The following is a 27901-nucleotide window of genomic DNA, read 5'->3' on the forward strand; positions in this document are numbered from 1 at the left end:
AAAAAACATTAATTTTCTTTTATATATATACACAAAGGTGGGTTTGTCTTTAATATATTTTTTTTTTCCTTATATGGCAAAAAAGCAACAAGAAGAAGAAGAAATCGACTCTGTTAATATAACTGTTCCGTTAAAAATCTCTCTTTCTCTCTCGCTTTCCCCCTCGGTCTCTCTCGCCCCGCTCTAATGGGTGGGTCTGTGCACGGCTCTGCCGCTGGGTCTCGACCGGCTTCTGGGGCTCCTCTTGTATAGCCTGCGCTGGTAGTTGGAGGCTGCAGAAGAGGGAGGAGAAGAAAAGGCACCTTGTTAGCAGGAGCCGGGACAGAGACGCTGCTTGTCCCGTGCTGGCTGCCCCGGCCCCTGGCTCCCTGGAAAAACACGGTCAGCCACAGGCAGCGCTGCCCGGTGGGCAGCTGTGTGTGCCCCGGTGCCAGCCCGCTCGCCTGCGCACAAGCGGCCCTTCTCTTGCCTCCGCAGCTGGGGTTTGCTTCACCCAGGGGTGAAGGTGCCTGGGTGCATCCCCGGAGCCTGGGCTTGAGCATCCTCTCCATGGATGCTTGTCCCATCCCGTCCCTGCGCCCCACCGGGAGGGCAGCTCTGCTAACGGGGTGGGCACGGGCACCGCTTCCTTGTCTCCCCCACTGCCCTGCCGGTCTCTCCTCGATCCCCTGGGACAGCGAGGGAAATCATCAGCAGTGGGATGTGCTCAGGGCACAGGAGGGGAAACAGCTCTGTCTGGCTGGCAGGGACAAGGTTTCTGCCTGGTCTTTGCTGCCAGTCTCCCTCGAAGCTGGCACCGCTCTGGTGCGATAATTGCAGGAGGGTTTTGATCAGCAAAAGCTGATTGGGAACAGCCTAGGTCTCTTGAGCACTGATGGTCTGTGCCAGGAGCAGCCTGCAGCTCTCCAGGTCTGCGGCAGAGCCAAGGGAGTCTGCACCATGCGGCTGCCCTTGGATACCTCCTCCATCCCTCCCCTTTCCATCTCCTCCTTGGGGCGGAGGTTTGTCCCTTAATCCCGTATTGACTTTCCCTGGCGGTGGGACTGTTCTTTAGCTGGAATTGCCCAGCTGGACCAGAACCTGGCAAGGAGGCCACTGGACAGATGCGATTTGGCCGAGGCCAATGAAAATATTGGGAAGCTGCAGGCAAGCAGGGATGGGACAGGGGTGTAGGCAGGCCTGGGAGTGGGCTGGGACACCAGTGGGAGAGGGCTGGCTGCTGTCAGCTGGAGGGCTGACAGGAGAAGGGTCAGGAGCCCAGCCCTGTCCCTTGGCTTAGCTCTGCCGCAGGGCTCCTGTCTGCTCCCAGGCCAGGGGGATGCCGGGGAAGGCCTCGGAGGGACCACAGCTCCTCCCTCCTATTCTCTCTGCTGATGCAGGTGGTGCCAAAACTCACCCTTTCAGAAGCTGTTTCTTTTTCTTTCCTTTCTTTAAGTAGCCTGGGCCCTTGGTAAGCTCCTTGTTGCCCTTTCCTGGCTGCAGACCTGCCCCTGCCCTGCCTAGGTGGAGGAACCTCCAGGGCAGGAATCACCCAGGCTGTCCCTCCAGCCAGCACCCGTGGTCCACACCTGCACAGAAGATGCCAGCTCCCATGTCCCCATCACAGGGGACCTTTCAAGAAGTCACGGGGACCATGATGTCCCCTTCTGCCTGGCTCGGAGCTAACCTGCACCCTAAGGTGATGCCCCCCTCATTCCCAGCATCTTCTCCCAGCTTCAGGGATGCATCAGCCCTATCCCGAAGATGAAGGGGCCGAGACGTACGGTTTATGCAAGATATCCGCGGCTCCTCCCACTGCCCGTTGGGTTGGCACCGAATCGTGGGCACGTGGCGCTGGATGTAGCCTTGGTTGCACTGGTACCGCACCATGGAGTTTATTTCGTAGCGGTCCTTCTTCCGACCAAAGGTCCTGGCATTCTCCACCACAGGGGGATCCCCGCAGACCACTGCAGGAGATGGGCAGAGACATGGAGATCTTGATGAGTCCTGCCTGGCTGAGCAGGCAGCTCACACCTGGGCTCTGCCTGGGAACATGAAACCCTGGCCCTGGCTCCAGCCCCACAGCCACTGCCTAAGCCCCCCATCCTTGCCGGCGCGGCACAGGGTGCTGACCTGTTCCTTTCTTGCAGGTGAAAGGGAGGTGATAGTTGCAGGGGACATCGTTCCATTCGCCTTGCTCGTGCCAGATCATCACAACGCAGTCCTCACCCGCCGCGAAGAAGTTATCAGGTTGGTTGGGCCGCCAGTTCTCAAATTGCTGCCGAGAGAGGAAAGCCCTTCACTTAAGGCTGAGCCCTCTCTCCTACTCCCTCCTTCATCCCTGCAGCTGCCTCCCCCGTGCACCAGCAGAGACCATGGGTTGCCAGCACTGCTACTACAGCGGTTATTTCTATTGTGATGGTGCCCAGGAGCTTAGCTGACCAGCTTTACTAGAAGCTTGGAAAAACCATGAGCCCTGCAAAGTTTAGGGCTGCCTCCACTCAATGCCCAACCCAAGCACTCAGCACCTAACTCATGGGGTTCTTCCCACCCAAGGGGAACCTCTTTCCCCCCACCGAAAGCCAGCGCCTGCCCGCGCCCCGGGCTGCAGGCTCACCAGGGAGTGCCCGTCGGACCAGCGGAAGTCGTTCTCCACGGCTCTGTCGCTGAGGCCGATCCACTGGTAGTCCTGCGCATGGCCTGGAAGAGCCGGAGGGGGAGAGAAGAGTGGGTCATGGTTCTCCTACACCTTGTTGGAAGCATTTCTCTGCCATCTTAGCTGTCTCTGGCCCTGCAGCCTGTGGGTCATTTGGCTCCTTCCCAGTCACTAGCTCCTGATGTCCTTTTTTCCCTGCATCATGTTTGTCCATCTCCCTCCCCACTCAGCGTGCCATGAGCATGGATCCACCCACGTTAGCATGGGTCACTGCACTTGTTGCAGCAAGTGAACATCTTGTGAACAAGCAACATCAGCAGCGTGGTAAGAGCAAAGATCTGTCCTAGCTGAGAAAGGGCGCTCTTCTGTCTCACGGATGGACGGTTCTTCCTCTCCCATGCAAGGGTGAGGCCTCATTAGGAAATATCTGAGCGCCAGTGGGGGAAATTGTGGTTTTTACATCATTTTGGATAAATCTGCCCATAGACTCAGAGTCCAACGGATGGACCCCTGCCCAGTCTCAGGTTGCCCTCAGCACTCACTGTTCACAAATTCTTGCTCCTCTGGGGTGATGATACTGCTCAGGTGAGCTTGATGTTGTCGGCATCTGATCTCTGCATCCATCCAAGTCTCCCTCTCTTCAAAGTGCCTGTAGCAGTGGCCCTGGAACTTGGTCCAGCCTTCCTCACAGTTTGCCAGATCTGAAACATACAAAGGAGGGATGAAAAGGAGTTGGTGCACGGGTCTGGAAGCCTTCCAACTCACCTCTTAGCAGCTCATGCTCTCATGGCATGGGACAACACATGGTCACTTCCACTAAAAAGCAAATCCTGACACTGTTGCCTGTGGGAAATCCCAGGGAAAATGATCAGAATGCATCCAAGACACACACAGAGAGGGGAGCCTGTGTTGAAGACCCCATATTTGCAGTAGTGTGACCAGTGCTACTGGAAAGCTTGAGTGATACAAACTTATTCCTGAGCAATTCAATCCCTGTGTCATGTTCCTGGACTCTGTTTTTGAGGAACTGACCAAGCAAGAGCCCCTCTCTTCCCACTTGTGCTGGCCTGCAGAGTTTTCTTGCTTTGGAAAGAAACTCCAAAACCGGAATCCAGATGCCCAGAATCAACACGTATGTGTTGGAAAGGAAAGAGGGGCGGAGAGCCCACGTTCAGGTATTTGCATTGCTTGGTGTGGTTCTGGGGCTCTGGAGGAGAAGCAAGGCTATAGAGGTGGGAGAAAAGAGACAGGGGCAGGAACTTACCATGGTGGAGAGAGAAAATGAAATCGCAAGGAAAAAACTTAGAAGCTGCTAGAAAAGTACAAAAATTTCTCAACTTTTCAGACCATCTTTTACCATCTGAGAAACACTGAGGAATTGAACCCATTATTTAAAAAAAATGAAATCACAGATGAGGGAGAGCAGAGGTGAATGGAGAAACCATCAGAAAAGGCCTTCAGCGGCTCCCATGCAATGCAACACCACATATCTGCTCCATGTGACTGAAGGAAACAGAAGATTAAATGTATTTAACCTCAGCCTTTCAGATGCCTGATCTACCACCCTTTCTCAGGCACTTGCTGCTCTTGGAGTGGTGGGCTTTCATGAGTCCTCATGCCTCTCTCCCTTTCCAGTAAGGTTTTCCGTACTCATTTTCTTTCTTCTGTTGTTAAACTTGGTAGGTTAAAGCACTTGTCACCTTCAATCACACTGATTCCTCCTAATCCACCCTTCTGATGTTCTTCCAGCTGGACAGTGCAGATGCTTCATAGATGTTGGAAGGGTTGCTAGTTGAAGCATGAAAAATGTTTTCTGCCTTCTTCAACAGATCAAATGGATTACCTGGAAGTAGCTGAAGCTCTAAGGATTCTTGGTGTTTGCAGGCAGATTGCTTGCACAAGGTGAGCAGAGAACACGCTCTGTCTTTTGAGATTTAAGACTTTTTTCCAGCAGCTTGAACACCACCACCCTTTGTCATCACAGTCTGGGATGGGACAGCACATGGCACAGAACCTCAGCAGGACATTTCCTAGGAGAAAGGCCACTCTTTCCTACATAGCTGTCACTTATGGGGCAATATGACAGCAATCGTCTTGGAAAAGAACGATGAAAAGCTTGTTCCCTGGTAGGGACACTGTCGTGGTGACAAGGACTGGCTGTGTGCATAGACGGCAGAGCTCACCTAAGGTGTCCTGCTGTTCTTGGAGACCAATAGATGTTATAGAAAGGAAGGTTTCCTCATGGTAATAATGAAGATTTACATTCACCACCGAATTCAGGGCATTGGCTTCCTCTTGCATCTCCTGGCATCGTGGCCTCCAGGCATCATGAGCCCATGAATCATAGAAGAGAGGAAATTAGGTCTGGCTTGGACCAAACAAGAGCATAAGCTGCCGCAGGGTAGGAAATCTCTTGTTCTGTTACAGGGGTCTTCAACAAGAGGTAGTAGGGATGGGTAAATCAGGGGCTGTTTAGGTTGCATTAGGAAAGTGATGTTAAGACAGATGGCCCAATGATCCTGAGCCACCTTCTTATGGTCTGCTCCATATGTTCATACCAGAAGCAGAAAGAGAGATGCAGAGAAAGGTGAGCAGAAAATCCAATATACAGTATTGTTACTTGTGCCAAGGTGAAGAAGACACTGCAACCTTATTCCTCTTTTGTTTGAGCAAGGCAGGAGAGCTTCCCCTCAGCTAAGCTGATAAAAGTTTGGACTTTCATCAGCTTTAAGAAAAAAAAAATCCTTTTTTTCTTTCCTTGTAGAAACAAAAAGAAGTATTAGTGCAGGTCATAGTACCTAATTTTGATGGAAAAATAGGTCACTTCAATGTTTTCTCAAAGATACACGTTCCCTGCTGATTTTGCCACAGGAAGCCACGTTGAAGAGATGACAAAAATGTCATGCTGTGTCAAATCGGTGGAGATTCCTGGAGTGAACGAGACTTCTCTCAGCTGCATGTTCACAGAGAGAAACACACTGATTTTTCATGGCTTAGTTGAAGCATCCTTCCATGAAATTCCCGTCTAGCAGAGAAAGTTTGCCTGGGGTGAAGATGTACTCAGATGTTTCCCTACTGTTACAGATGAACAGAAAGACCCCTGACCCAAAGAGACAGCGATGTCCGTGATCAACGCCATTACAATCTGTATGGAGCTTCACTAGAGAAACTTAACAAAAAAGAGAAAGCTGAAGAAGACACCAGAAGCTCCTGCTTCGGAATCTTGGAGGACATGGTGCTGTGATGAACAAAGTAACCAAAATACATAAGCAAAAGTCTCAAAGCTTTTCCCTAGTGTATTTTAAGCTGCTGTTAGATGTTAGCTTACTGAGATGAGGGCAGGACTGATGGGAGCACTTGAGATCAGCTTTTTTGGGGGGTAGGGTGAGAACAAAGTGGTGCAGCAGTTAGTAAGATTAGCTGAAGCCAGGTAGGCCGTACCGATCTCACATAGGTCCCCTCCGTAGCTGGGAAGGCATAAGCATTTGAAAGAGTCGATGCCATCAACGCAGGTAGCTCCATTCAGACAGGGGCTTGAGTGGCACTCATCAGTGTCTGCAAGAAATCAAGGGCTTCCATTAGGGCTCTGGGCAGACAACTCCACCAACAGGAGAACTTGTTTCCTTGCTTGTTTAGGAGGGAGTATCAGTTGTTTGGGGGGAACCTGGGAGTTGCTAGGGTCTTATTTTAAAACATACTGCCACTGCTGCTGCTGGAAGAATGAAGGCAAGAGACCCAACCCACCCTACAAGGAAGATACTGGTTTTCTGTCACTTGATGGTTGAACACCACTCTGAAGATATCAGTACAAGTTCAGTAAGATGTATCCAATACACAGCACTCGGTGTCTTTGACAGCTGTGATATAACTCTTCATTGTCCACTGTCTCTGCCTGATGGATCAAACATGCAAACTTGTGTCTGTGTCTCCACCAGCTATGGGTCTACAAGGAAGAACGTGGAATTCTCACAAGTGATGGAAACATCCTGAAATAGATTTCTAGCTCCTAACTGGCCTTCCTGGGGGCAGTACTCACTACTAGTTTCTTCCTAACTATAATTCAGATGACGTTTTGGGGCAAGAAATCTCTTCTCAGTGAAGATGAAGAAAGTGCAGAGAAGAAAAGAAGTGGGTTCAAAGGTGGTTCAGAGACCCTCAACTTTTTCCCTTTGAGGATCTTAGGCTACTCTTAGTTTCCCACCTAGAGCAGCCCTTAAGATTCTTTCTGCTTTTCTGGAGGTGAAAAGAGAAGTCAGTATGGGAAGAGTTTGGCCCCCAACTCTCCAGTGTTTCTCAACTTGCTAATTAGCACAAGCCTGGGTAGCACTTCCAGGATGACTGCCCCTGTCATCCTGCGGCAGAAGGAAGGAAGCATGGATGCTCTGAAGAAGGCCACAGGTAGGAAGTTTGTATCTATGTATTGTAAAATCTAGCTTGTGCTGGAAGTAATAGCTCTTTTCCCAGTATCTCTCCAGACTGAGCCTTAATTCTACTTATTGAGCTTTGGAATCAGAAGAAAAGTAATTCAGAATGGAAGCATTTCAGAGATGTTCAACTCAAGAAACAAGGCAGAAGACTAAGGAAGAAAGTGGGAGCACATCCATGCAGGTTAGGTTAAATGATGACTGGTTAGATCCTCATGCGAGATGTTTCTCTCTTTCACACTCAGAACAAATGTAAGTCTTTAAAAAGTGCTGACTAACACTTCATGCTCTTCTTGTGGATGAGAGGGGTTAGTGAGGAAACATTCAAAAATGATAAACGTGCTGGCTACGAAAATACCAGAGCAGAGCAGTGACTCCTGAAGGTCTGTGCTTGTCTTCTGATTGGGGTCTATTTGGTCGGACACTGTCTCCCTGCAGAACCGTGGCCCAGCTGCTCAGTGTCCCCAGACATATGAGAGCAGATGCATGTTTTACCCCATGTGGCTGTCTAGTTGCTCAGTGGCCAATGTCTGATATATCAACTAAAAGTTGACATGTTCTGTAATGTGTCTAAATGATGGAAAAAATTCTTCCTGACCTTGGATGGTAAATTGCTTCGTGCTTTGGAGCATGAAGGTTATCATCTTTATTCTAGGCTGTATCACTGTGAGCAATGCAATTATTCCTCAGATAGCTGATGAACCTCTTACACCAGTTTTGCAGTTAGTTCTTCACTGATAGAAGGAATTTTTTTCCTCTAAGTTGCCCTTCTAAATACTCATGAATGCTTTCTGGATTTCTTTGTTCATTGCAACAAGAAGAGAACTGGAGATCCTGTTTCCATGACACTAATAAATACTTTGCAGAACAAAATGGGGGTCATGGGCCTAACAGAAGTGAAGAGTTGAACTTGGCTGGTTATTACTTATTAGTCACACTTGGAGTTCCTAGAAGACAGAGAGCACAAAGGAAAATGAGGTATCCTGGGGGATGATTACAATTTTAGAGGCCCCCTGGGCTTCCCAACAGCAGTGGCAGCAGAAGTTCGTGTTGATTCCAGTGGGCTTCAGCTGAACAAATAAGGAAAGGCTCTCCTTTGTCCGTTAGGCTCCATGAAGTGGAAAGCATGCTGCAGAAGTGGGAACAAAGCACATATGAGACCTAAAGCAGAATGTTTAACAGGGAATAATGAGTCTTCAGCCGTCTTCGGCCATGTAGGCTAAAACTTGGCACATCCAAGATCTCTTCTGAGATGCAGGAGACCCACAGTGAGTTGCCATCCCTGGTCTTGGAGGAGGAGGGAGCAGGCACACACGTGCAAATTCATTGCCACAAATTTCCAGCTGGGAAATAACACTGGAACAGAATTTCGTTTTACAGATATTGTATATAATATGATTGCACATATTATATATGCTGTAAAAACAAATCTCTGCATATATTTGTTATATATCTCTCCATACATATACATATATATATTTATATATGATACATAGAGAAAGGGTGTGTACTTGTAGGTAGTATTGGAAAAACAGACAACAAATACAAGTGAGACACAGAAAGTTTTTTTCCCCCAGAAGTGTTCTGCAAATGGCTGGAGAGAAGACGTTTTAAGCACACGATGATCATAAATACTAAACTCCCCCTTCAGCTCATTGGACTGTAGGGGCAGTGACCCTATCTCCATCTGGATGTAGAATCACCTCACTAAGCTGGTATCAGGAAACTCAAACACACCAGCCGGGTTGGAAGAAGCATTGCTGGTTCTGGTCCTCCCGGAAAATCTAGGTCTTAGCGGTCTTTTCAAAAAGTAAGTTCTAAATGGTAGAATTGGCAGTGATGTTGTCTCTGGAAACCCTGGCGAGCCAGTTTGTGGGTGTTTCTAGGATATTGCATCAAAGTCATAGGATTTACAGGAGGTGAGAACTCCAGAAAAAACAAAATTCCCATCTATCATACAACACTTGTCTATTTTCTTCGTAACCTTTTATATACCATAAATGTGTCAGCTTCCACAGAGTTTAGATCTAGATGAGGTTAGTAAATCACTGTACACCTCTTCAGCTGAAAAGCCTGTGGCACGCTGGGTGTGCCAGCTCTGCTCACCAGGAAGCGAGCCCCCACTTCCACAGCACCGCTGCCAGGCACCTTGACATCCCAGGATCTTACGCAGACGCGAGCTATTTATTTGCTTGGGTGAGCAGTCATTCAAAAAGTCAGCTCTGCTTTGAGATGCAGCTCAAGTGCTTATCAACCGACAAGAAGACAAGACTACTGCTATTATTACCCAGCGCTAACAAAGGACAAGCGATGCGGCATGGGATGCAGAACAGAGGCAGCCCTTGCTTTCAAGAGCTTCGGCTCTAAAAAAAAGATGGGAGAAAATGCATTGTGCTGCCAAGAATAGGAAGTCCATTTGGAACATATTATTGACTCACTTGTTGAGGATAATGCAAAATTAGCAGCTTTTTAGAAGACGATTCGTACTGCAGTTAATATTGCCCAGAAGCTGCAAAAGATTATTCAAATCTATTGTCAAAACAGTTTCTATTTTTTGCTACTAACAGGACCCAAGGTCTAACTTCTAGATTTTTTTTAAAAAAACAAAACAATTAAAACAAAATATCCAATGTAAACAGGGTCTTCATCTGGAAGATGTAAACTGTTGGCTGGAGAAAGCAAGGGCACTTACACAGCTACAATGCAAACTTTGAATTTGTTTCACCATTTTCTTCCTAAGATTTCTTTTACATTGCCAGATACATACTATATTTAGTCAGAACTATTTTATTTTGGTGCAACTAAACACAAGTATTCTCCCAATGCCTTTGAAAACAATTTGCTGTACTAGGTCATGGAAATTGGAAAGAGAAATCCTTTAGAAATGAAGGAGAAATAGATTGGTTCTGGTTTTGCTCAGAAGGCAAATGGCATGCAAAAGTGAACATGCACTGTCAGTGGTGGGAAGGAAATGCTTTCAAAATCCTTCCTCCCAAGCTAAGATGACAATACTAGAAACAGCGCTAACACTTTTTAAAACAATACAGCCTGTGCCTTTCTCTCAGTGGCAGTCTGTATGGAAGATGAGCAAGAATACTCATTAAACAAGGTCAGCTTTGTGCTTAAAACATCTACGAAGGAGAAGCAGCTTGTGAACAGAGAGGATGCTATCACCCAAACCCTGAACAAACTGTATAGTTTTCCTGAAGCTGTGAGTAACCAGTTTAGAAACATCGTAAGATTTAAACTCCTGATTTTGTTCTGCAGAGAGGCAAGGCATTTTCAGGATGTCCAACAGTCCCTGCTGTGCCCCTCACCCTTTCTTTATAGTAAGTGCAATTATCCAAACAGGGACTCAGAGACCAACTAGATAATTATCTTCTAGAGACTGAGATAAAAAAAAAAAAAACCAGGTACAAATTAAATTTGCTTTTCAGAGACTCCTGATAAGTTTGAACTGCCAATCTGATAGCTCAAACAGCGAAGAAAAACATTGGAACAATTGTAGGATGACTCCTAGAAGAAAAGAACAGGAGGAGTTGGGGAAAACAGTTCTCTCATATTTTAAGTAAAATGCCAGTATCAAACATCACATAGCCAGCTAGTGACTTAAGATGAGCAACTAAGTCATTAAAATAATTAACTACAATAATTAAACCAAAGCTGCCATGCAACAGAAGGGGCAGATATTGCTACAGCCTTAAAAAGCAATATTCATCTAGAGAACAGCAAGTTTCCAGGAGAACCTGTTGAGCTGCTGGGACCTTCGATTCGTCCAACACTCTCATGGAAGGAGAGCTCAGGAAATTTGGATATCTCTGCCTCCAAAATAGTATGTGTCGAAGCAAACTGACATGTATATAACACTAGTCCAGGACTGTAGGTTGCCTCTTCAGAGAAAGGTTTTAATTAACTTAATGAACTGCTGATGCAAAATAGACAGTATATCTAGGAGACATCAAATCATCTGGTCACCCACAAATGGTCTGTGCTTTTGCTTGTCTCTCAGCCAGGACTGGTACCTCCATCTCCTTGAGAACATACTCTTCATTCCACATTAGGTGAAACATTATGAATCAGGTGAATGTTTTCCAGACTTTTTTCTTCTGAGTTGATCTTCTCTGGACCAACAAAACTCTATGCCTTGGACTTGCAGGGCATGATGAATGAAGGCCTGTCAAGACCTTTCTTCATTTGGATTCTAACCTTCAGCTGTGTCGGGGCGATAAGCAGCAGACTTCATGAGCTCATTTCACCAGAGACAAGCAAAACCTAACATAAATAGCTGCCGTATCAGCACATTTCTCTTTTTTCCCCCAACTGGAGTGAAGTTTTTAAGTCACTGACTGGTCAGAGTGATCCAAACCACAGCCTCTCACTGAAGCACCAGTATGCTTTTTTCAGCTAATAATTATTTATCTTCAAATGAAGGAGAAAGACGCGCTGAGTTGGCAAAACCCTGGTTGAGGAAGCCAAGCCTATGGACAATTCTTCAAGCTTGTGGGGTTCCTGTCCTCGTGGAGGATTCAAACTGCTGACTAAAGACATGTGCATGTGTAGCCTTCAATTTGGTTAAATACTAAAAAATACTGGCACTCCAAGTGTTAATCTTTGGTCTTTCTTGTGCTTCTGGCTCTGGCTTTTAGAGAGAAGTAGAGGCTACAGCAGAGCATAAAAATATCGTTCTTCTTAAGTCATCCCACTAAAAACACTGCTGGATCTAACTGGAACCCTTCAACGACAAGACAGGAGGGCAACAGCCGCATGCCTCCCTGCTCCTCATTCTAAGCTCCTTCTGTAAGCTGAACTAGCTTCATTAGCTTTAATGTTAGTCAAAACTAATTGCACTTAATGGGCATTCATTACATCCTACAAATTCTGAGCACAGCACAAGGCACAGATATTATAGCCGATATTTTTGCAAGAGCTGAATTTCAGTATTAGGAAGTTTTAGGTAAAAAGGCAGCCACAACATGGGAAATAGCATTTTGGGTTCCAGCCTATGGTTCTTCCTTGCAGACTTTCCATGTTCACAATCCCCAGAGCACTGTAAAGAGTAACAACCCAAAAAAGGAAATCTGTGATTATTCTTCCTTTTTTTTTTCTTCTTTTGCCATCACTTTGCTCTAATTCTCTAGAAGAAGTTCGCCTTGTTGCAGGGGTGTTGCAAGTTCATGGTCAATACACTTTCTTGCCACCTGGATGAGCTTTCTTCAGACCCTGACCAGGACTGCATTTAACCCTATTGGGACACTGTAGTAAAGAAGCTTACCAATAAAAAGAGAAGTTTTACCCTAGAATATCTTCCCTGGTGGGAGCACCAGCCATGCAACTGTACTCAAGCCCATCTCCAGTTTATAAAGAGTTGACAATTAAACTTCATGCAGTCGTCGCTTGCCTCTCCCCATCACCTGCTAAGAAACCCCAGCTGCTACATCGTCATCTCTGTGACTTGCAAATACACAACATGTTCCAATTTCAGAACATTTTTCAAGCTTCTTCACACATGAGCTGCTGAACACATGGTTTTCTTTCAAAATACTTCACAGGAATGTTGGCTAACAAACGCTCTGAAGAATCTGGCAATCGCCTCGTGGGTAATTTATAAAAAGAAAAACCAGTGAAATAAAAGCATACTTTGGGGCCAATATTTTTTTTTACTGAGCCTCACTGACTAGTTTCCTTCCTTCCCCTCAGCGCTGCCTTTGCTGGCTTGCTTTTGTCTCCAGGCTTGGATGTGGCAGCAGGCATGGTCCAAAAGCAGAGCCCATTAGGTGTGCAAAGGAGGGCTTTTGGGTGCGTAACTCCTGCAGCAGCCTGCCAAGCCCCGGACACCATGCCAGGCTGGACCAGTGCGGGGGGAACGCCGCCGCTGACCCGTCCTCACGCACTCCTGCAGCATCCGCTGTGCAGCTGCTCAGCAGAGAGAGACAGGACCTCAAAAGTGTTATGAGCAGGACTGAACAAAGGTTTGTGATTACCTGTTTTCTCAGAGGGAGAGAGGTGACGCAGAGGGAAATGCAATGACTCATTCGAAACACTTTGGGGATGGAAATTATGTTAGAAACCAGGCTGAGCTTTACAAAGCCCTGCACTTACAGACCCTCACTGAGTCCAGAGCTACCTATGCTGAATGATGTAAATTAACCAAAAAGAAGCAGTTCCAGGAGGTAATGTGGGAAGGGGGTGGAATTAATATTACTTTTACTAGAAGGAACTGAGCAAATGTTTTTGCACATAGATTTTGTACCATACTTAAGCAACATGTCCTACATGAATGTGTGGCCCATTGAGAACTGAGCATATGCAGGACCTTCATACAATAGCACAAGTACTGATGTTTTTGAAACGGGGCCTATCCCCAGGAGCCAGCGAAGTGACACCAAGCCATGGCCAGGGATATCACGGAACATCCTGCGTTACTGGGACTGGGCTTCTCCCTTGGCCAAGAAGCAGCCACCAGCAAGCACAACAACATCCCATTGTGTTTTCTTCTCATTGCAGTATCCTAATGTCTCCATGGCATGTGAACACTGCCCAGAGGATGCTCGTCAGAAAGCTAGCAGAGTGTTTTCACCATAAATGGTTACTCAGATTTAAATATTGTATCTGTTTATACTTGGCAGCAAGGGGATCTACCAAAGACAGAGCGCTAAAACACCAAAAAAGGGGCAGGGTGGAAGGAAGGGCATTTATCAGCGGAGCTGACAAAAGGTGGCGATGCTCTGAGCATTGTCTGACACATTTAGCCTGTTCTAGCTGCAGAGAGCAGCCTAAGACACAGACCAGAGGGCACCCATGCTCTGTGCCAAAGGGACTGGAGCAGTTTGCCCGATGCAAACATTGCAGTCAGCACAGATGATGCTGAGAACAGAGATTTTTGTCCCCAGCTGGCTTGCTTTGCCTCTTACCCCTCAGCACTGCAAAGCTGATGATGGCCAGCCTCCCGCTCCAGAGCAAGCTCTATGAAAGACTCGGGGATACAGACAGCAAGTCAACACACCATGGAAAGAGAAACAAAACAGGACAGAGACTTGCAGCCCATCTTATCCAGCTTCTCAGCTGCATCCACTAGCCAGGGTGGAAGTCTCTGGTGGGTGGAGCCGTCTTTGCTCTTGTTTCCACATGAGGAGAAAAAATTGTTGTTTTCTCTAGATTATAGCAATGGCTAAGAGCAATTTCAGAGGGGGCGTGAATGCCCTAGTGCCTTCCCCAGCTGTGTCACACTCAGGAGCCTGGTCACAGCAGCTCTCAATGACCATTCACAGAATACTCTTTCCCGAGCCCCCACCTCCGGCACAGAGGGGAGAGCTCACCTATGTCCCAGCGATCACTTGGGTACCCCGGGGGCACAAGTAGATGATGCCCCCATCATGTTCCTGGCAGGTGCCAGCTCTACCAGGCTGCTCATCATGGCTGGGGTGCAGCTGTGTTCACCTTCCAGCAATTCAGAGGAGTGAATGATGCCTACTGCTATGGTGCAGTGGGGGAAGGCCAGCTATGTGTCTCGGTGCTTCCCTTGAACTTGTCCTCTGCTGCTCTTCCCAGAGGCATGTAATTGCCGTGGGCAGGCAGGAGGGAGGTCCAGGAGGCTTCTGGGCATGTGATTATGCTGGCTGGATAATCGCATTACCTGTCCAAACACAGACTATCATTTGTTAAGACAGAAGCTATTGAACACGACCTGTGGAAAACTCCACATATTTATGGCTTCCCACCACAGTAATATTTTGCTCAAGCCTGCTTCTGTGTTAATGTTCTCTGCTGTAGAAGCAGCAAAATGTGACAGCTATGCCTCCTCCCTCCCTTCCCCTCCATAGCGCGTTCCCTTCCATATGGGAAGAAGACATGGTACCTTCTGTAGTGGGTCCTAATGCATCTATTGCTTCTTGTGAGACTTGAGGCAGGGCAGCAGTAGCGGTGGCCAGCAGCTGGGGATTGTCTAGAACAACAGCTGTCTCCGTCTCTTGTCCTGACACCACGGGAGGGGAGGTCTCTATTTTGAGCTGAGCCTCTTCAGGGTTCCTGGGTGCCTGTGTTGGTTCAACATCTGGAGTACTGGTACTAATTACAACGTCTGGGACAGAGGTTTCCCCTGAAATGCCTGTGACTGAGTGTTTCACAGCTCCAGATGTTATGTCAGGAATTTCCTTCTCCTCGGCAGCACCAGAGGGCTCACCACTGGCCAAAGATGTGGCAGCTGTTTCGATGTTAGCAGCAGGCAATGCGGATGCTTCTCCACTGGTTTCATGGACTGTGGATGTTTCTATGCTAATCTCAGGAAAGGCAGATGTTTCACCCCGGGCTTCTTGACTTGTGGATGTTTCTATTCTAATTTCGGGAAACGCAGAGGTTTCCCCACTTACTTCTTGAACTGTGGATGTTTCTATGCTAATTTCAGGATAGGCAGATGTTTCACCCCTGGCTTCTTGACTTGTTGGTGTTTCTATGCTCATCTCAGGGAATGCAGATGTTTCCCCACTGATTTCATGGACTGTCGAAGTTTCTATGCTAATCTCAGGAAAGGCAGATGTTTCACCTCGGGCTTCTTGACTTGTGGATGTTTCTATTCTAATTTCAGGAAATGCAGATGTTTCTCCACTGATTTCGTGGACTGTCGAAGTTTCTATGCTAATTTCAGGAAAGGCAGACGTTTCCCCACTGATTTCGTGGACTGTCGAAGTTTCTATGCTGATTTCGGGAAATGCAGATGCTTCCCCACTGGTTTCCTGGACTGTGGATGTTTCTATGCTAATTTCGGGGTAGGCAGATGTTTCACCCCGGGCTTCTTGACTTGTGGATGTTTCTATTCTAATTTCGGGAAATGGAGAACTTTCCCCACTAATTTCACGGACTGTGGAAGTTTCTATCCTAATTTCAGGAAAGGCAGACGTTTCTCCACTGATTTCATGGACTGTTGATGTTTCTATGCTGATTTCAGGAAATGCAGACGTTTCTCCACTTGTTTCGTGGACTGTGGATGTTTCTATGCTAATTTCAGGATAGCCAGATGTTTCACCCCTGGCCTCTTGACTTGTGAATGTTTCTATTCTAATTTCAGGAAATGCAGACGTTTCTCCACTGATGTCTTGAACGGTGGATGTTTCTATTCTAATTTCAGGAAATGCAGATGTTTCCCCACTGATTTCTTGTATTGTGGATGTTTCTGTGCTACTTTCAGGAAACACAGAGGTTTCTCCACTTACTTCTTGAACTGTGGATGTTTCTATGCTAATTTCAGGATAGCCAGATATTTCACCCCTGGCTTCTTGACTTGTGGATGTTTCTGTGATAACTTCAGGAAATGCAGATGTTTCTCCACTGATTTCTTGAATTGTTGATGTTTCTATGCTAAATTCAGGAAATGCAGATGTCTCCCCACTGATTTCGTGAATTGTGGATGTTTCTATACTAGTTTCAGGAAATGCAGATGTCTCCCCACTGATTTCGTGAATTGTGGATGTTTCTATACTAGTTTCAGGAAATGCAGATGTCTCCCCACTGATTTCGTGAATTGTGGATGTTTCTATACTAGTTTCAGGAAATGCAGATGTCTCCCCACTGATTTCGTGAACTGTGGATGTTTCTATACTAGTTTCAGGAAATGCAGATGTCTCCCCACTGATTTCGTGAATTGTGGATGTTTCTATACTAGTTTCAGGAAATGCAGATGTCTCCCCACTGATTTCGTGAACTGTGGATGTTTCTATACCACTTTCTGGCAATGCAGATGTTTCCCCACTTAGTTCACCAGATGAAGAGGCCTCACCACTTGGCCCAAAACGATAGGGAAATGTGACAGCTGTTTCCCCACCCAGTTCCTGTGATACTGTTGGTCTTGTCACAACTTCTACTAAATCAGAAGTGACTAAAGTGACTTCTGGAAGCCCTGAGGCCTCCCCACTAATATCAGTCACTGCTGAAGATTGTCCACTTAGATCTGCGGCTCCAGAAATGTCACCACTGATGTACGGGATCCCGGATGACTCTCCACTGAAGTCTCCTGTCCCTGAAGGAAACCCACTAGTCTCCACAGCTCCAGACCCTTCTCCAGATAGTCCTCTGTCTCCAGAAGGAAATCCACTCATTTCTATCATCCCAGATGGCCCTTCTCCCACCTCTTGAGCAACTGATGTCTGTGTTACAACTTCCACCAAAGTGGTATCCACAAGAGAGACTGTGGGAAAGCCAGAGGTGAGTCCACTTTCCTCTCCAGACTGTAGGCCACTGGTGACATCAGCTCCAGAGATTTCTCCACTGCTGTCAATTACTCCACTCGGGTGTCCGCTCATCTCGAGCACTCCAGAAACACTCCCACCAAAGTCTACATGCCCAGAAGGCTCGCCACTGACGTCTAAACTCCCAGATACCATGCCTGATGAGTCTTCACCTCCTGAAGGCAATCCGCTGATTTCCAAAACCTCTTTTGCTTCTGCTCCCGTAATTGAGGGGGTCGTTGTCACTTCCTCCAAACTGGCATCTACAAAGGTAATGCCCGAGGCCTCACCGCTTTCATCGACACCAGAAGTAAGGCCACTTAGGTCCACCGGGCCACTGACCTCATGTGTTCCAGATGGTTCTCCACTGACATCCAGTCCTGAGGGCAACCCGCTGAGCTCAGGCCCTCCAGAGGGCTCCCCACTGAGCTCGGGTACGCCAGAAGGCTCCCCGCTGAACTCAGGCACCCCAGAAGGCTCCCCACTGAGCTCGGGTACCCCAGAAGGCTCCCCGCTGAGCTCAGGCACCCCAGAAGGCTCCCCGCTGAGCTCAGGCTCTCCAGAGGGCTCCCCACTGAGCTTGGGCACCCCAGAAGGCTCCCCGCTGAGCTCAGCTCCTGAGGGTAACCCTTGGGCTCTGCCACTGCTGTCCCACTCAGTGGATGGGAACCCTGACAGCTCTCCTTCACCGCTGACTCCGATGGACCCTTTTCCCTCCTCTTGCCGTTCTGGCACTGTTGTGATGACTTCCACTAATGTGCTATCCACAAGAGAGACGGTAGGAAAACCAGAGGCGAGTCCACTTTCCTCTCCAGATGACACACCACTGACTAGCTCAGTGCCAGAGATGTCTCCACTCAATCCAGAAGGCAGCCCGCTGCTTTCCACTCCAGATGGCATCCCACTAATTTCTGGTATCCTCGAAGTAGACACTGATACATCTTCCTCTGCAGAAGGTAAGCCACTGATGTCAACAATGCCAGAAGGCACCCCACTCAGGTCCCCTGAGGGTAGCCCACTTTCTCCAGGTAGAAAGCCACTGGTATGCAAGTCTACTGATGGTAATCCACTTTCTCCGATCCCTGAGTGTTCCCCACTAAGTTCAAAAACTCCAGAAGTCGGTTCTCCACTTGTATCTGGGACTCCAGATATCCACCCAGACGCTGAAGATTCACCACTGACATGATGTTCTCCACTTGTATCTGGGACTCCAGATATCCACCCAGATGCTGAAGATTCACCACTGACTTGATGTTCTCCAGACTCAGTCACCTCCCCTGACACTTCAATGATGGAAGCATCGGTACTTGTTTCCTCTGGTGTTATGGTAGCCGGAGGAAAAGCAGATGGACTCACTGGAAAAAAAAAGGGCAAACAAAGAGAGAGAGAGAGGAAAATTATTTACTAAATTGTTTTAAAGAAGCTATTAACAATTTCCTGGTTGACGTTATCTCCAAACTGATACTTTTGGGATAAAAGCACAAAGTGCTTGAAGAAATCATTTCGTCCCTTCAAATTTGTTAATGAACATTATTTCTTAAACAACTGTAAATTATATATCTCTGGGAAACTGACAGAATATATAATCTTCTGACATGGGACAATGGTAACAGTGACATCAATTCCCTGGTGCCAAAATCAAGCTACTGCTTCCTCTGAGATAACACGTGGAAGAGCAAAAGTTTGGTGCTGCTCTGACCACACTGCAGCTCTGTCCTCTCTGGAAGGCATGGTCTGAAATCTGTTTCTGGCCTGCCTTCCTCATCCTGGATACACAACAACATATTTTGTAAGGTGCTCTGGCAATGGTGTGTGTGCTGGTCTGCAGCATGGCAGGATGGCTGGTTATTTAGCTCAGTCCTAGACAAAAGTTCAATAATATACATGTGCAGCTCCTCCTGTGGTACCTGTGTGCACAGCCTCAGACTTTGCTAATATGGTGATAATTGTCTGGATTGAGAGGGAGTCTCCTTCAGCAAAGACACAACCCATCTATTTTGGGAGTGTCCCAACTCTACAACACCAGCCAAGTGTGACCCAGGAGATGGGGAATCTCTGACCCACCTGAGAGCAGCGACATGTCGGTTGGAAAGACCTCTGTCCCCCAGGCTGTCTGATTCTCAGGTTGAGTGGCAAACTCCATCTCCACGGTCACCTCCTCCCCGGAGGGTACCCCCTCCACTCCAGGGATCACTTGGGTTGCGAGCACATCTTCTTCAAAGAATGAGGTGACCCCCTCCTCCTCTGCAGGTGGCAGAGCTGGAACAAAAAGGTATTGGAGGGAGTTTCCAAAAATTCACAGTCCAAGATGCCGGTGAAGTGCTTCGCCCAAACTGGCACCCTGATGTGCCCAGCCTCCCTCGTGAAATCCCTTTCCCCAAGGAGACCAGTCTACATGCCCTACAAGGGGTGGGAGGGTACCTCTGAAACAGAAGGCGTGATGCCGGGACAGGGGGTCAGGAAAGCCCGTCTGGTTGTAGTGCTGGTAGATGGTTCTCACACCAGGTGCATCCCCTCCGCAGGCAGAACGGGGACTCACGATGGGATAGCGGAGGCTGCCGTCAGCTAACCAGCCAGCGTAGCATCTGTCCAGGCCCTGCTTCCAGGCAGCATAGAGTTGGCCAACAGAGGCCAGTGTGGCGTTTTGGCTCTCACAGTACTGCCGAGCTTCTGGGAATGTGAACTGCTCTGGCTGGGTTGCAAAGAACACCTCACCTGACGGATGGGAAAGAAAACAGGCCTGAGTCCCTGCACCCCACCCACGTACACGCAGATATGGAGGTGTGAAGTATGTCTTTGCTCCACAACCATGCCCAGAGGAAGGGGGAGAACGTACCCTTGAGCCTGTCGATGTAGCAGTACACATCGTAGGTCTCTGAGGCTGGGCGCATGCCGTATGACCGCACACCCGGAGAGCTCTCTTTGTCTCCTACACAGTTACTTCGGGGATTCACAATGGGATACCTACCAAAAGAAGAAGAGAAGTGGTAACCCAAGCTCAGCCCTATGTACCGTGGACTGAAGAACCTCGGTGTAATTGCGAGCAGGACACAAACACTTTATTGTTACAGGTGCTCAAAGACCCCAGCGTGACTTGCAAACAAGTTTAACCTGCACTTACAGCTTGGGGCAATGACTACAAACTTTCCTCCACTTTTCCTACATGTCAGTACACTGTGGAGCTCACCACTGCAGGATGTATGCACAAGTTAGGAAAGAGATAGGATGGGTTGAAAAGAACAGGTCTATTGGCCACTAGATATCGTGGCCTGGAGACAATCTTAGGTCAGGAAAGCTTTAGAAGCTGATGAGCAGAGCAGCAGGACAGCTCAGAGTAAAGCCTCAATTTCATGGCTGAATAGCCATTTTGAGAGGTGTCTTCCCCAAGTCAATAAAGTTTTACCTGACTGTCTGGTCCCGCAGCCAGCCGGCATCGCACTGGTCAAAGCCAGCCTCGTAGGCAGCCTGGAGCTGTTCAGGAGTGGCGATAACTGCGTTGTTCTCCAGGCAGGCCTGCTGGGCTTGGACAAAGGAGAAGGCGTATCTGCTGGTGGCGGCGCGGTAGTGAAACACCACACCTGGGGGAAGAGAAGTCATGGTGAGACAACAGATATGGGACCCCGCCTCCACTGAGATGCGTGACCAGAAAGGGTCTTCCCAACAACAGTGCAAGGACGAGTGCCTATCAAACCCACTTGGATGGAGATGACTCATTCATTGAGCTCCGCTACCATCGAGGGTGATGTTCTGCAGATCTCTTTAGCCCTCCTCTGGGATCTTCCTATCTTGACTTTCCCCTTCCCTGGAGCCAGATGCACATGGGAGCGCAGCATGTGACCACAGCAGCCCCAAGCGTCAGCCAGCTGAGCCTTTTTCAGCACATGATGGGGTGGCCCACAGCCTCCTCCTCGCCCCTCCTGTCCTACTATAGTGGAGGCACTCAGCCTGTCCCTGACCTCAAACAGGTCTGCACACCTCCAGGGACCTGCATGCCCGCTGCGACGGCAGAAGCTCAGACTGTTTTCAGCTGAACAGTTACCTCTAGGAGAAACTGATCTTCAGGCTTCTCGGCATCCTGGTGACTTACCCGTGGGGGATATGGGCTGCTCGGGGAGGAGACCAACACCGGGGGCGGCTGTCACTCGCATGAGTTGATCTTCCACTGTGAACGCCGAGGCAGACTCTAGTCCTGGTGTGGCCGTCACCCCCATGGCCTCTTCCACCGAGCTCACCTCTGCCGTTTCAGTGGTGACAGCAGTGCCTAAGGCTATGGTGGTGACCTCTTCAGGTACAGCCCACACCCCTGTGACATCCCCCCTGGTCACGTTCTCCTCCTCTGGGGCAGTTGTCTCTACTGTGACACCGGTGGCGAAGAGATCGGGCAGGACGGTGAAGCCCTCGTACAGCTCGGTGGCAGTGGGTGTGATCTCAATGGGCTCCAGGGTGGCGATGCTGCCGCGGGCCTCCTCCTCTGTGGCGTTGCGTGGCAGAGACAGCTCCACTTCGGTCTGGGTGACGGTCTGGATGGTGAAGGCGCTGCCCAGCTCGGTTCCCGTCTCGTCGATGAATTGCCCTGGGACCAGAGGCTCTACGTCGTCCCCTACACCAGGAGACAAAGCAGCAATCAGAGAGGACATGGTCAGTCTAGCAAGGTCTACTGCACTGCTGCTGCCTCTGAGGAGGAGCTGGGTGTTTGCTGGCTCTGAGAGGAGCAGGGAAATCATGACGATCTGGTAAAAGAAATGGTTTTCCTTCCTCCTCAATGGCTCTCTACAATACCCCAGCACGGAGGGTACCACGGCTGGCAAACCAGAGAGGACTTTCCCTGCTCTTCTCCCAGCTCTCCTTCCCGGGAACACCTTCCCATATCCAAGTCTGCACTGACCTCTAGTGCCTGCTGCAAGGAATTTAAGGGTGGCCGGAGGGAAGTAGGGGAGCTTGGATAACCTCCACAGCAGGTCTGAGCCGTGGGAGAAAGCCGTGGGAGAAGACAAGTCACACTCAATGCATGAAGTCTCACCAGAATCACTACCTCCTTCTGCTCTGCCCAGGCAACAGCTTAAGAGCTCATCACACATAAGCATGCCAACCCATCACCAGGACAGCCACTTGCTGTACCAAATACACTCAAATACCTCCCAGCTTTCCCCTCCCAAATCACTTTTCTGCTCAAGTCACATCCCTTGGGTGTAGGAGAACATGCTTAACATGCCACTGAGCAGGTCATCCTACAGCAAGGATGGTGGTTTAAAGAGCAGCATAAACCAGAACTGGGCAGGTGAGGGAGGGATGGGACATCTTGGATACGCAGCAAGGCAGGACTTGGCTGAGGAGGGAGAAGTAATGAGACACTGTCCAGGTTTTCCCCTAATACTGCTTTCTCTGTTCTATTTATTTCCAATTCCATTTTCCTGCTAGTTCATTTCAGCCAGTACCTCTCAGACCTCAAGGGATTCAGAGAATTAGTTAGAGAAGCTCAGACAAGGACTGGCTGTACTCAGCAGTTTCAGATGCGTACCCTGAGATAACCAGAAGGCTGTGGCTTGGTGGACAAGTCTTAACTTGGCCATGTAGCTGGATAACGCTAAGGGGCCTGCGAGGTTTTACAGGGCCTCCTGACACAGTGATCATGCATGCATCTGGGCACAACAGGTCTGTATTAAAGGGGTTTCAAAACATATTTTAAAATACTGTTATTATTTCTTTAAAGATGGCAATCCTATTTGAATGTTAGCCTCTGGTTGCCCTGAATAAACCATATACCACTGTGCTTTGCCCCCTTCTTGCTGCCAGAAGAAGAGTACAATTAGAAGAAAGGGGAAGTAGATGGGATGCTCTCCACCTCCTAGGTGCAATTTTGCCCCATTTCTGATTTCTGGAGACTGCTGCAGTCTCTGATTTATCCCAGTATGGAAACCAGGCATGTGTCTGTACCACATCACAGCACTATATACATCTTCAGGATAACATCTGTTCTCTTTTTCCTTCTCTTCTATCTTCAGCATTCAAAGTCTTGTACATGAACCACCTGAGCTCTGCTCCATGTCTCCTGGAAAGCCACCAAAGCTGGAAGGTGTGAGAGGACTGGAGAGAAGAGGGCTGTGTTACACCCACCTCCTCAGCCCCCACATACAGGGCAGGCATCCGTGCTCTTGCTGGACTCTGCTTCCTACCTGAACATGAACGGGGGACTAAGTCCTTTGCCAAACCTGCTTTCCCCACTGCTTTTTTAAAAAAAAAAAAAAAAAAAAAGCAAGAGGTTAGCTCTGGCCAGGGAGCTCCTGCTTGCTGATATGTAGAGACACGTTGCTGAGTCCCACAGCCCCGATGCACTCACCACTATAGCAGATGGCATCGTAGCGAGAGTCGGGGTGTGGGTACCCCGTTTGGTTGATGTACAGGTACACTGTTCGCACGCCCACCAGGTTTCCTCCGCAGTTGGGCCGTGCTCTGGAAATGGGGTAGCGGACGCTGCGATCGGCCAGCCAGCCTGCGCTGCACATGTCCATGCCATCCTTCCAGGCCAAGTACAGCTCTCCTGTGGTGGCCAAACGGGCTCCCAAACTGTGGCATTTGTCGAAAGCTTCTTGGAAGGTGAACTTCTCGGGGGCGGTGGCATAGAAGACTTTACCTGCGATCACACCATCCATTAGCACAGGAATTAGCTGTAGAATTTAATCCCAATTCCCTTTCTTTCCCCTTCCCATTCCTGAAAGTCTGGGTAAGATGGAAAGTCCTGTGTATTACAGCTGAACTGCAACTCCATGTTGGTGACTGTCTATAAAGACCAGAAGAAAGGGAGTCTTACAGAGCAAATATGGACTGGAGTAAAATATACCAAACTAGCTGGAGCCACAGGGCAAGAGGAAGATAAAGGACAATTTCAGTTCTGATGTGCTGAATATTTCAATGGATCCCTGTCATAAGCATGGGTGGTGGACACCTCTGAATGTCACACCCTCAAATGGATGACCAGAGACATGCAGGATGGCGTGGACTCTTGTGGAGGTTAGATGGACTCCACCCTCTGTAATGCATTAGTCATTTGACATTAAAATTGTCCAAGGTCTAACAAAGAGACTGTAGAAAACATCTGGCCTTGCTGGGGTATGTGCTTTTCCATCTTTACACTGGCTCACCTCTAGGCCCTTTGCCTCTCTATTTACTCTTGTTCGGTCTATGCACGGTCAGAGCTTTGACTACTTCTGCATCTAGTAACAATAAAAGCCCCAAATCACCTTGCATTTGCTCTGCATAGCAGTAAACATCATAGGTTTCATCTGGCTCACGGACACCGTAGGTCCTTACTCCTGGAAATTCATCCTTGTCGCCGTAGCAGCGCTCCCGGGGCCAGTGGATGGGGTACCTGGGGGAGAGAGGGTGCGTAAGGAGCGGGGGGGCAGGACCCTGGCAGCCACAGCAAGGCTGGAGGGAGATGTGGAGCACTGCGCAGTGTGATGATTTATGGCTTTTCCTGGGTTATGGGGAAGGTGAAGGATGATCGGCTGTCCGGCCCTCCCTCTGATGGTCCTGAGCACAGCAGGTCCCTGGGAGCACCGGCCACAGACATCAGGCCAAGGTGCCTCCCCAGTGGGGAATGGACAGCTCAGTACGATTGAGCCACATTTGTGCATCTTGGTATAGTATCTGTTTTGTTCAGGGAGGACAAAAAATCAGGATTAAGCCATTGTCCACTCAGCTGTCACCACCAGCTGAGGAGGACAGTGGTCACTCTGCTTTCCTACTATAGATTCCCCCCTGGCAGAGAATGGCTTGCAATCCACCACCTCCCTCTGCACACCAGCAATTACAACAGCTGCTATTTAGCAACTGTTTCTCAACCATTTTCAGTCGGTGGCTTCGTTACAGAAGCCCTTCCCTAATGACCCTGCTGTGGTTTCCCTTTCCCCTCCACCGTTCGTTACCTGACAGTCTGATCAGCCAGCCAGCCAGCATCACACTGCTCGTACCCATCCTCGTAGGCAGCTTGCAGCTGCTCGGGAGTAGCAATGACAGCGCTGTTCTGGATACAGGCCTGCTTTGCTTTCTCGAAGTTCAAGGTGTACCTTGTGGAGATTGCTCTGTAGTGGAATACGATGCCTGGAAAACACAATGGCCATCACTCACACATCTGCTAGAGAGCACCAACCAGCCCCTTTCTTTCCAAAAAAGTTAGGGATTCAAAGAACAGATACTACATGTCAACTAGAAACAATGAACTATTTCTGATTGTCTCTATTTGAGCATATCAAGCCAAGGGTGAATTGGTCGGCTTCTTTCACAGAACCTTGCAGAGCATGTTGGTGACCTAGGACAGCGAGTGCTCTCCCATGGTGCTGTAACAAAGTCATGGTGCATTAAAAGCCAGTACCTGAACAGTAGCATGAACAGTGGGAGGAAACCCATCACCCAGAGCTATACCACTCTCAGAAGGACTTAATATTTTCCTGACACAGCTCTGTGCAGCGTTTTAAATGCATGGTTCAGAAATCAGCCGGTGGAGCAGAGCAGGGACCGTGCTGCTGTGCAGGTTTGAAAGCTGTCACCTCCCAAGGTCCTGCTTGGGACCAAGGGTGCAGAGTGTCAACCACTGTGCAAACACCCAGGAAACAATAACAAGAGGCAAATATACCTAAAATCTCCAGATCTGCTGGAAACATATCTAAGTCATATTTTTTTGATGAACAGGGATCTTTATAAAGGATGGCTACTGATACACTCTGGTCTGGCATGAGCAGGCTTTAAGTGGAAAATTCACCAGGAGGTAATGAGGGGGCTTCCAGCCCCCACTGTCAGATATGTACTCCAGTGCATGTCAGCAGCAGAGAGCTGCCGGTTAACTGTTGTAGTGGAACCTGTCTCCCTGTCCTACACTGAAAGATAAAGATAAGGATTGTAGGAAACTTTTGTTATTTTATCCACCTATTACTAGGATGGGCTTTGCAAGATGATGGGGAAAGTTTTTCCAGAACAGACCAATTCTCCAGCTGAGGGCATCCCATCTCCTAAAATGTTTGGAAGAAATAAAAGCTCTTATAACGGCCCTGTTCCAGCTTCACCCCTCTGAGCAATAGCCCAGTGTATCTAGTACCACCTCCTGCCAAGGATGTCGTCTTGCTGTCTCACCTTCTGCCAGAAGAGTCATTTTATTGCCATATATTCTGCCATGAGTCATTTACTGGTTTGTTTAGTCTGGTCCTAGCCCGCTAAAATAAATGCCTGGCCCATGGCTTCTGCTCACCTGCCCATGGCCTTTTCTGTGACCTGACCAAAAGGGTTTATGCCTATGGGGAGAGCAGTACCTCCTCTGCTCATATATTTCTTCCTCCCTTCTGCCCAGGCAGGCAGCAAGATCTTGAGAGGAAAGAGCAAGGGCAGGATCTCACCTTTCACTAGGACCTCTATTGTGTCTTGTCTGTCCTCGATCCCGTACATCACTTCACAGCGATAAATCCCAGTGTGGTTGGATCTCAGTGCCTTGATTTCCAAGGTGGCATCGGTGGGGATGGCGGGGTAGTTGGGCAAAGAGATTGCCTCTCTGTACTCGGTGTTGAGCCGGATTTTCCCACCTGTGGCCACTAGCAAGACAACTTCGGTCCCGTTTGAGAGTTTGCTCCATTTGATCCGTGGGGTCAGCAGAGCACTGGTGTCTTGTTCCTCTGGGATGTTGAAGTAGCAGGGGATGTTCAGGGAGCTTCCCAGGACAGCACGCAGGGGAGACTGCTCAGGTATCTTCACTTCCAGGCCATCACTACTGTCTGCCAGTTCCCAGACAAAGCAATGGTTACATCAATAATGCATTTAATCCAAAATATCCAGTGCTTCCATATGCTCCAGTGCCTATATCTGCTTTGTAAACCTGTACCCAGGTATTAAGACATACCTTTTTTGGCCTAGTCTGCTGGAAATAACTTGCAAAAGGGAAGTTACAACCATGGCCCTTGCGCCATGGTTGCTTTTGGGATTTGGGCCAGCGCTGGACGTTGGAATGAAGGGAATGAAGGGCTTTACTGCAGTGTAGCTGCTTCCCATGGTATGAGATCCCACTTGATAGGGTTTAAGAAAGGGGAATGCTGAAATTCCCTTGGTTTCCCCATAAATCTGCCTTTGCCTGCAGCTATCTCCGTGGCTCCCCAAGCACAAGAACAGTGACAGGCTATGGCACAGCAGCCATCCAAAGAGAAGAGCCCTGTGTGTACACAGAGCAGCTCTTGGGTACTCTTATTTCTGGCAGCTGCCCACGCTTGGGGATGGGACCAGAGTGCAGCACATTGCTCAGCCCTGTGTTGCCGCACCCCGGGACACGTACCTGAGAGCTCCACAGAGACGGCTGCGGTGATGACTCGCAAACACACAAACACTAATAGTAAAGTGGTCATAGTTTACCTGCAAGAAACAACACAGGGAGAAAGGATTTATGACAGCTGTATGTTCATAGGGAGCCGAGTGCTGCGGATGCTGCTGCGGGGCAGTGCAATGCTTTCAGTTGCCCCTTAAGCCTCCTACATGTGGCTGGCAGTGAAAGCCGGTCCTTGGGGAAGGACGCTGTCTCAAAGTGCCTCTTGCTTCAGGAAATGAGTCTGTGAGACAAATAAATAAGATGCTCTGCTATGTACAACAGACTG

The 27901-nt window shown here is 48.6% G+C and overlaps 1 protein-coding gene across 1 annotated transcript; it reads right to left on the minus strand.

Annotated features, from left to right (window-relative positions):
• Window positions 1-183: 183 nt before the first annotated feature.
• Window positions 184-27655, minus strand: ACAN (aggrecan; the record flags this gene model as incomplete). The annotated part of the gene is made up of 18 exons (XM_082322060.1): window positions 184-272; window positions 1764-1946; window positions 2113-2257; window positions 2597-2679; window positions 3178-3336; window positions 6077-6190; window positions 14915-15313; window positions 15542-18631; window positions 19341-19535; window positions 19698-19991; window positions 20113-20240; window positions 20680-20854; window positions 21364-21876; window positions 23614-23907; window positions 24515-24642; window positions 25202-25376; window positions 26663-27034; window positions 27586-27655. The coding sequence occupies 18 exons, from the start codon at window positions 27653-27655 to the stop codon at window positions 184-186; spliced, it is 6606 nt and encodes a 2201-aa protein (XP_082178186.1).
• Window positions 27656-27901: the final 246 nt, after the last annotated feature.

Source organism: Platalea leucorodia (assembly GCF_965183815.1).
Source record: "Platalea leucorodia genome assembly, chromosome: 9".
In the NCBI taxonomy this organism is placed as follows: Eukaryota; Metazoa; Chordata; class Aves; order Pelecaniformes; family Threskiornithidae; genus Platalea; species Platalea leucorodia.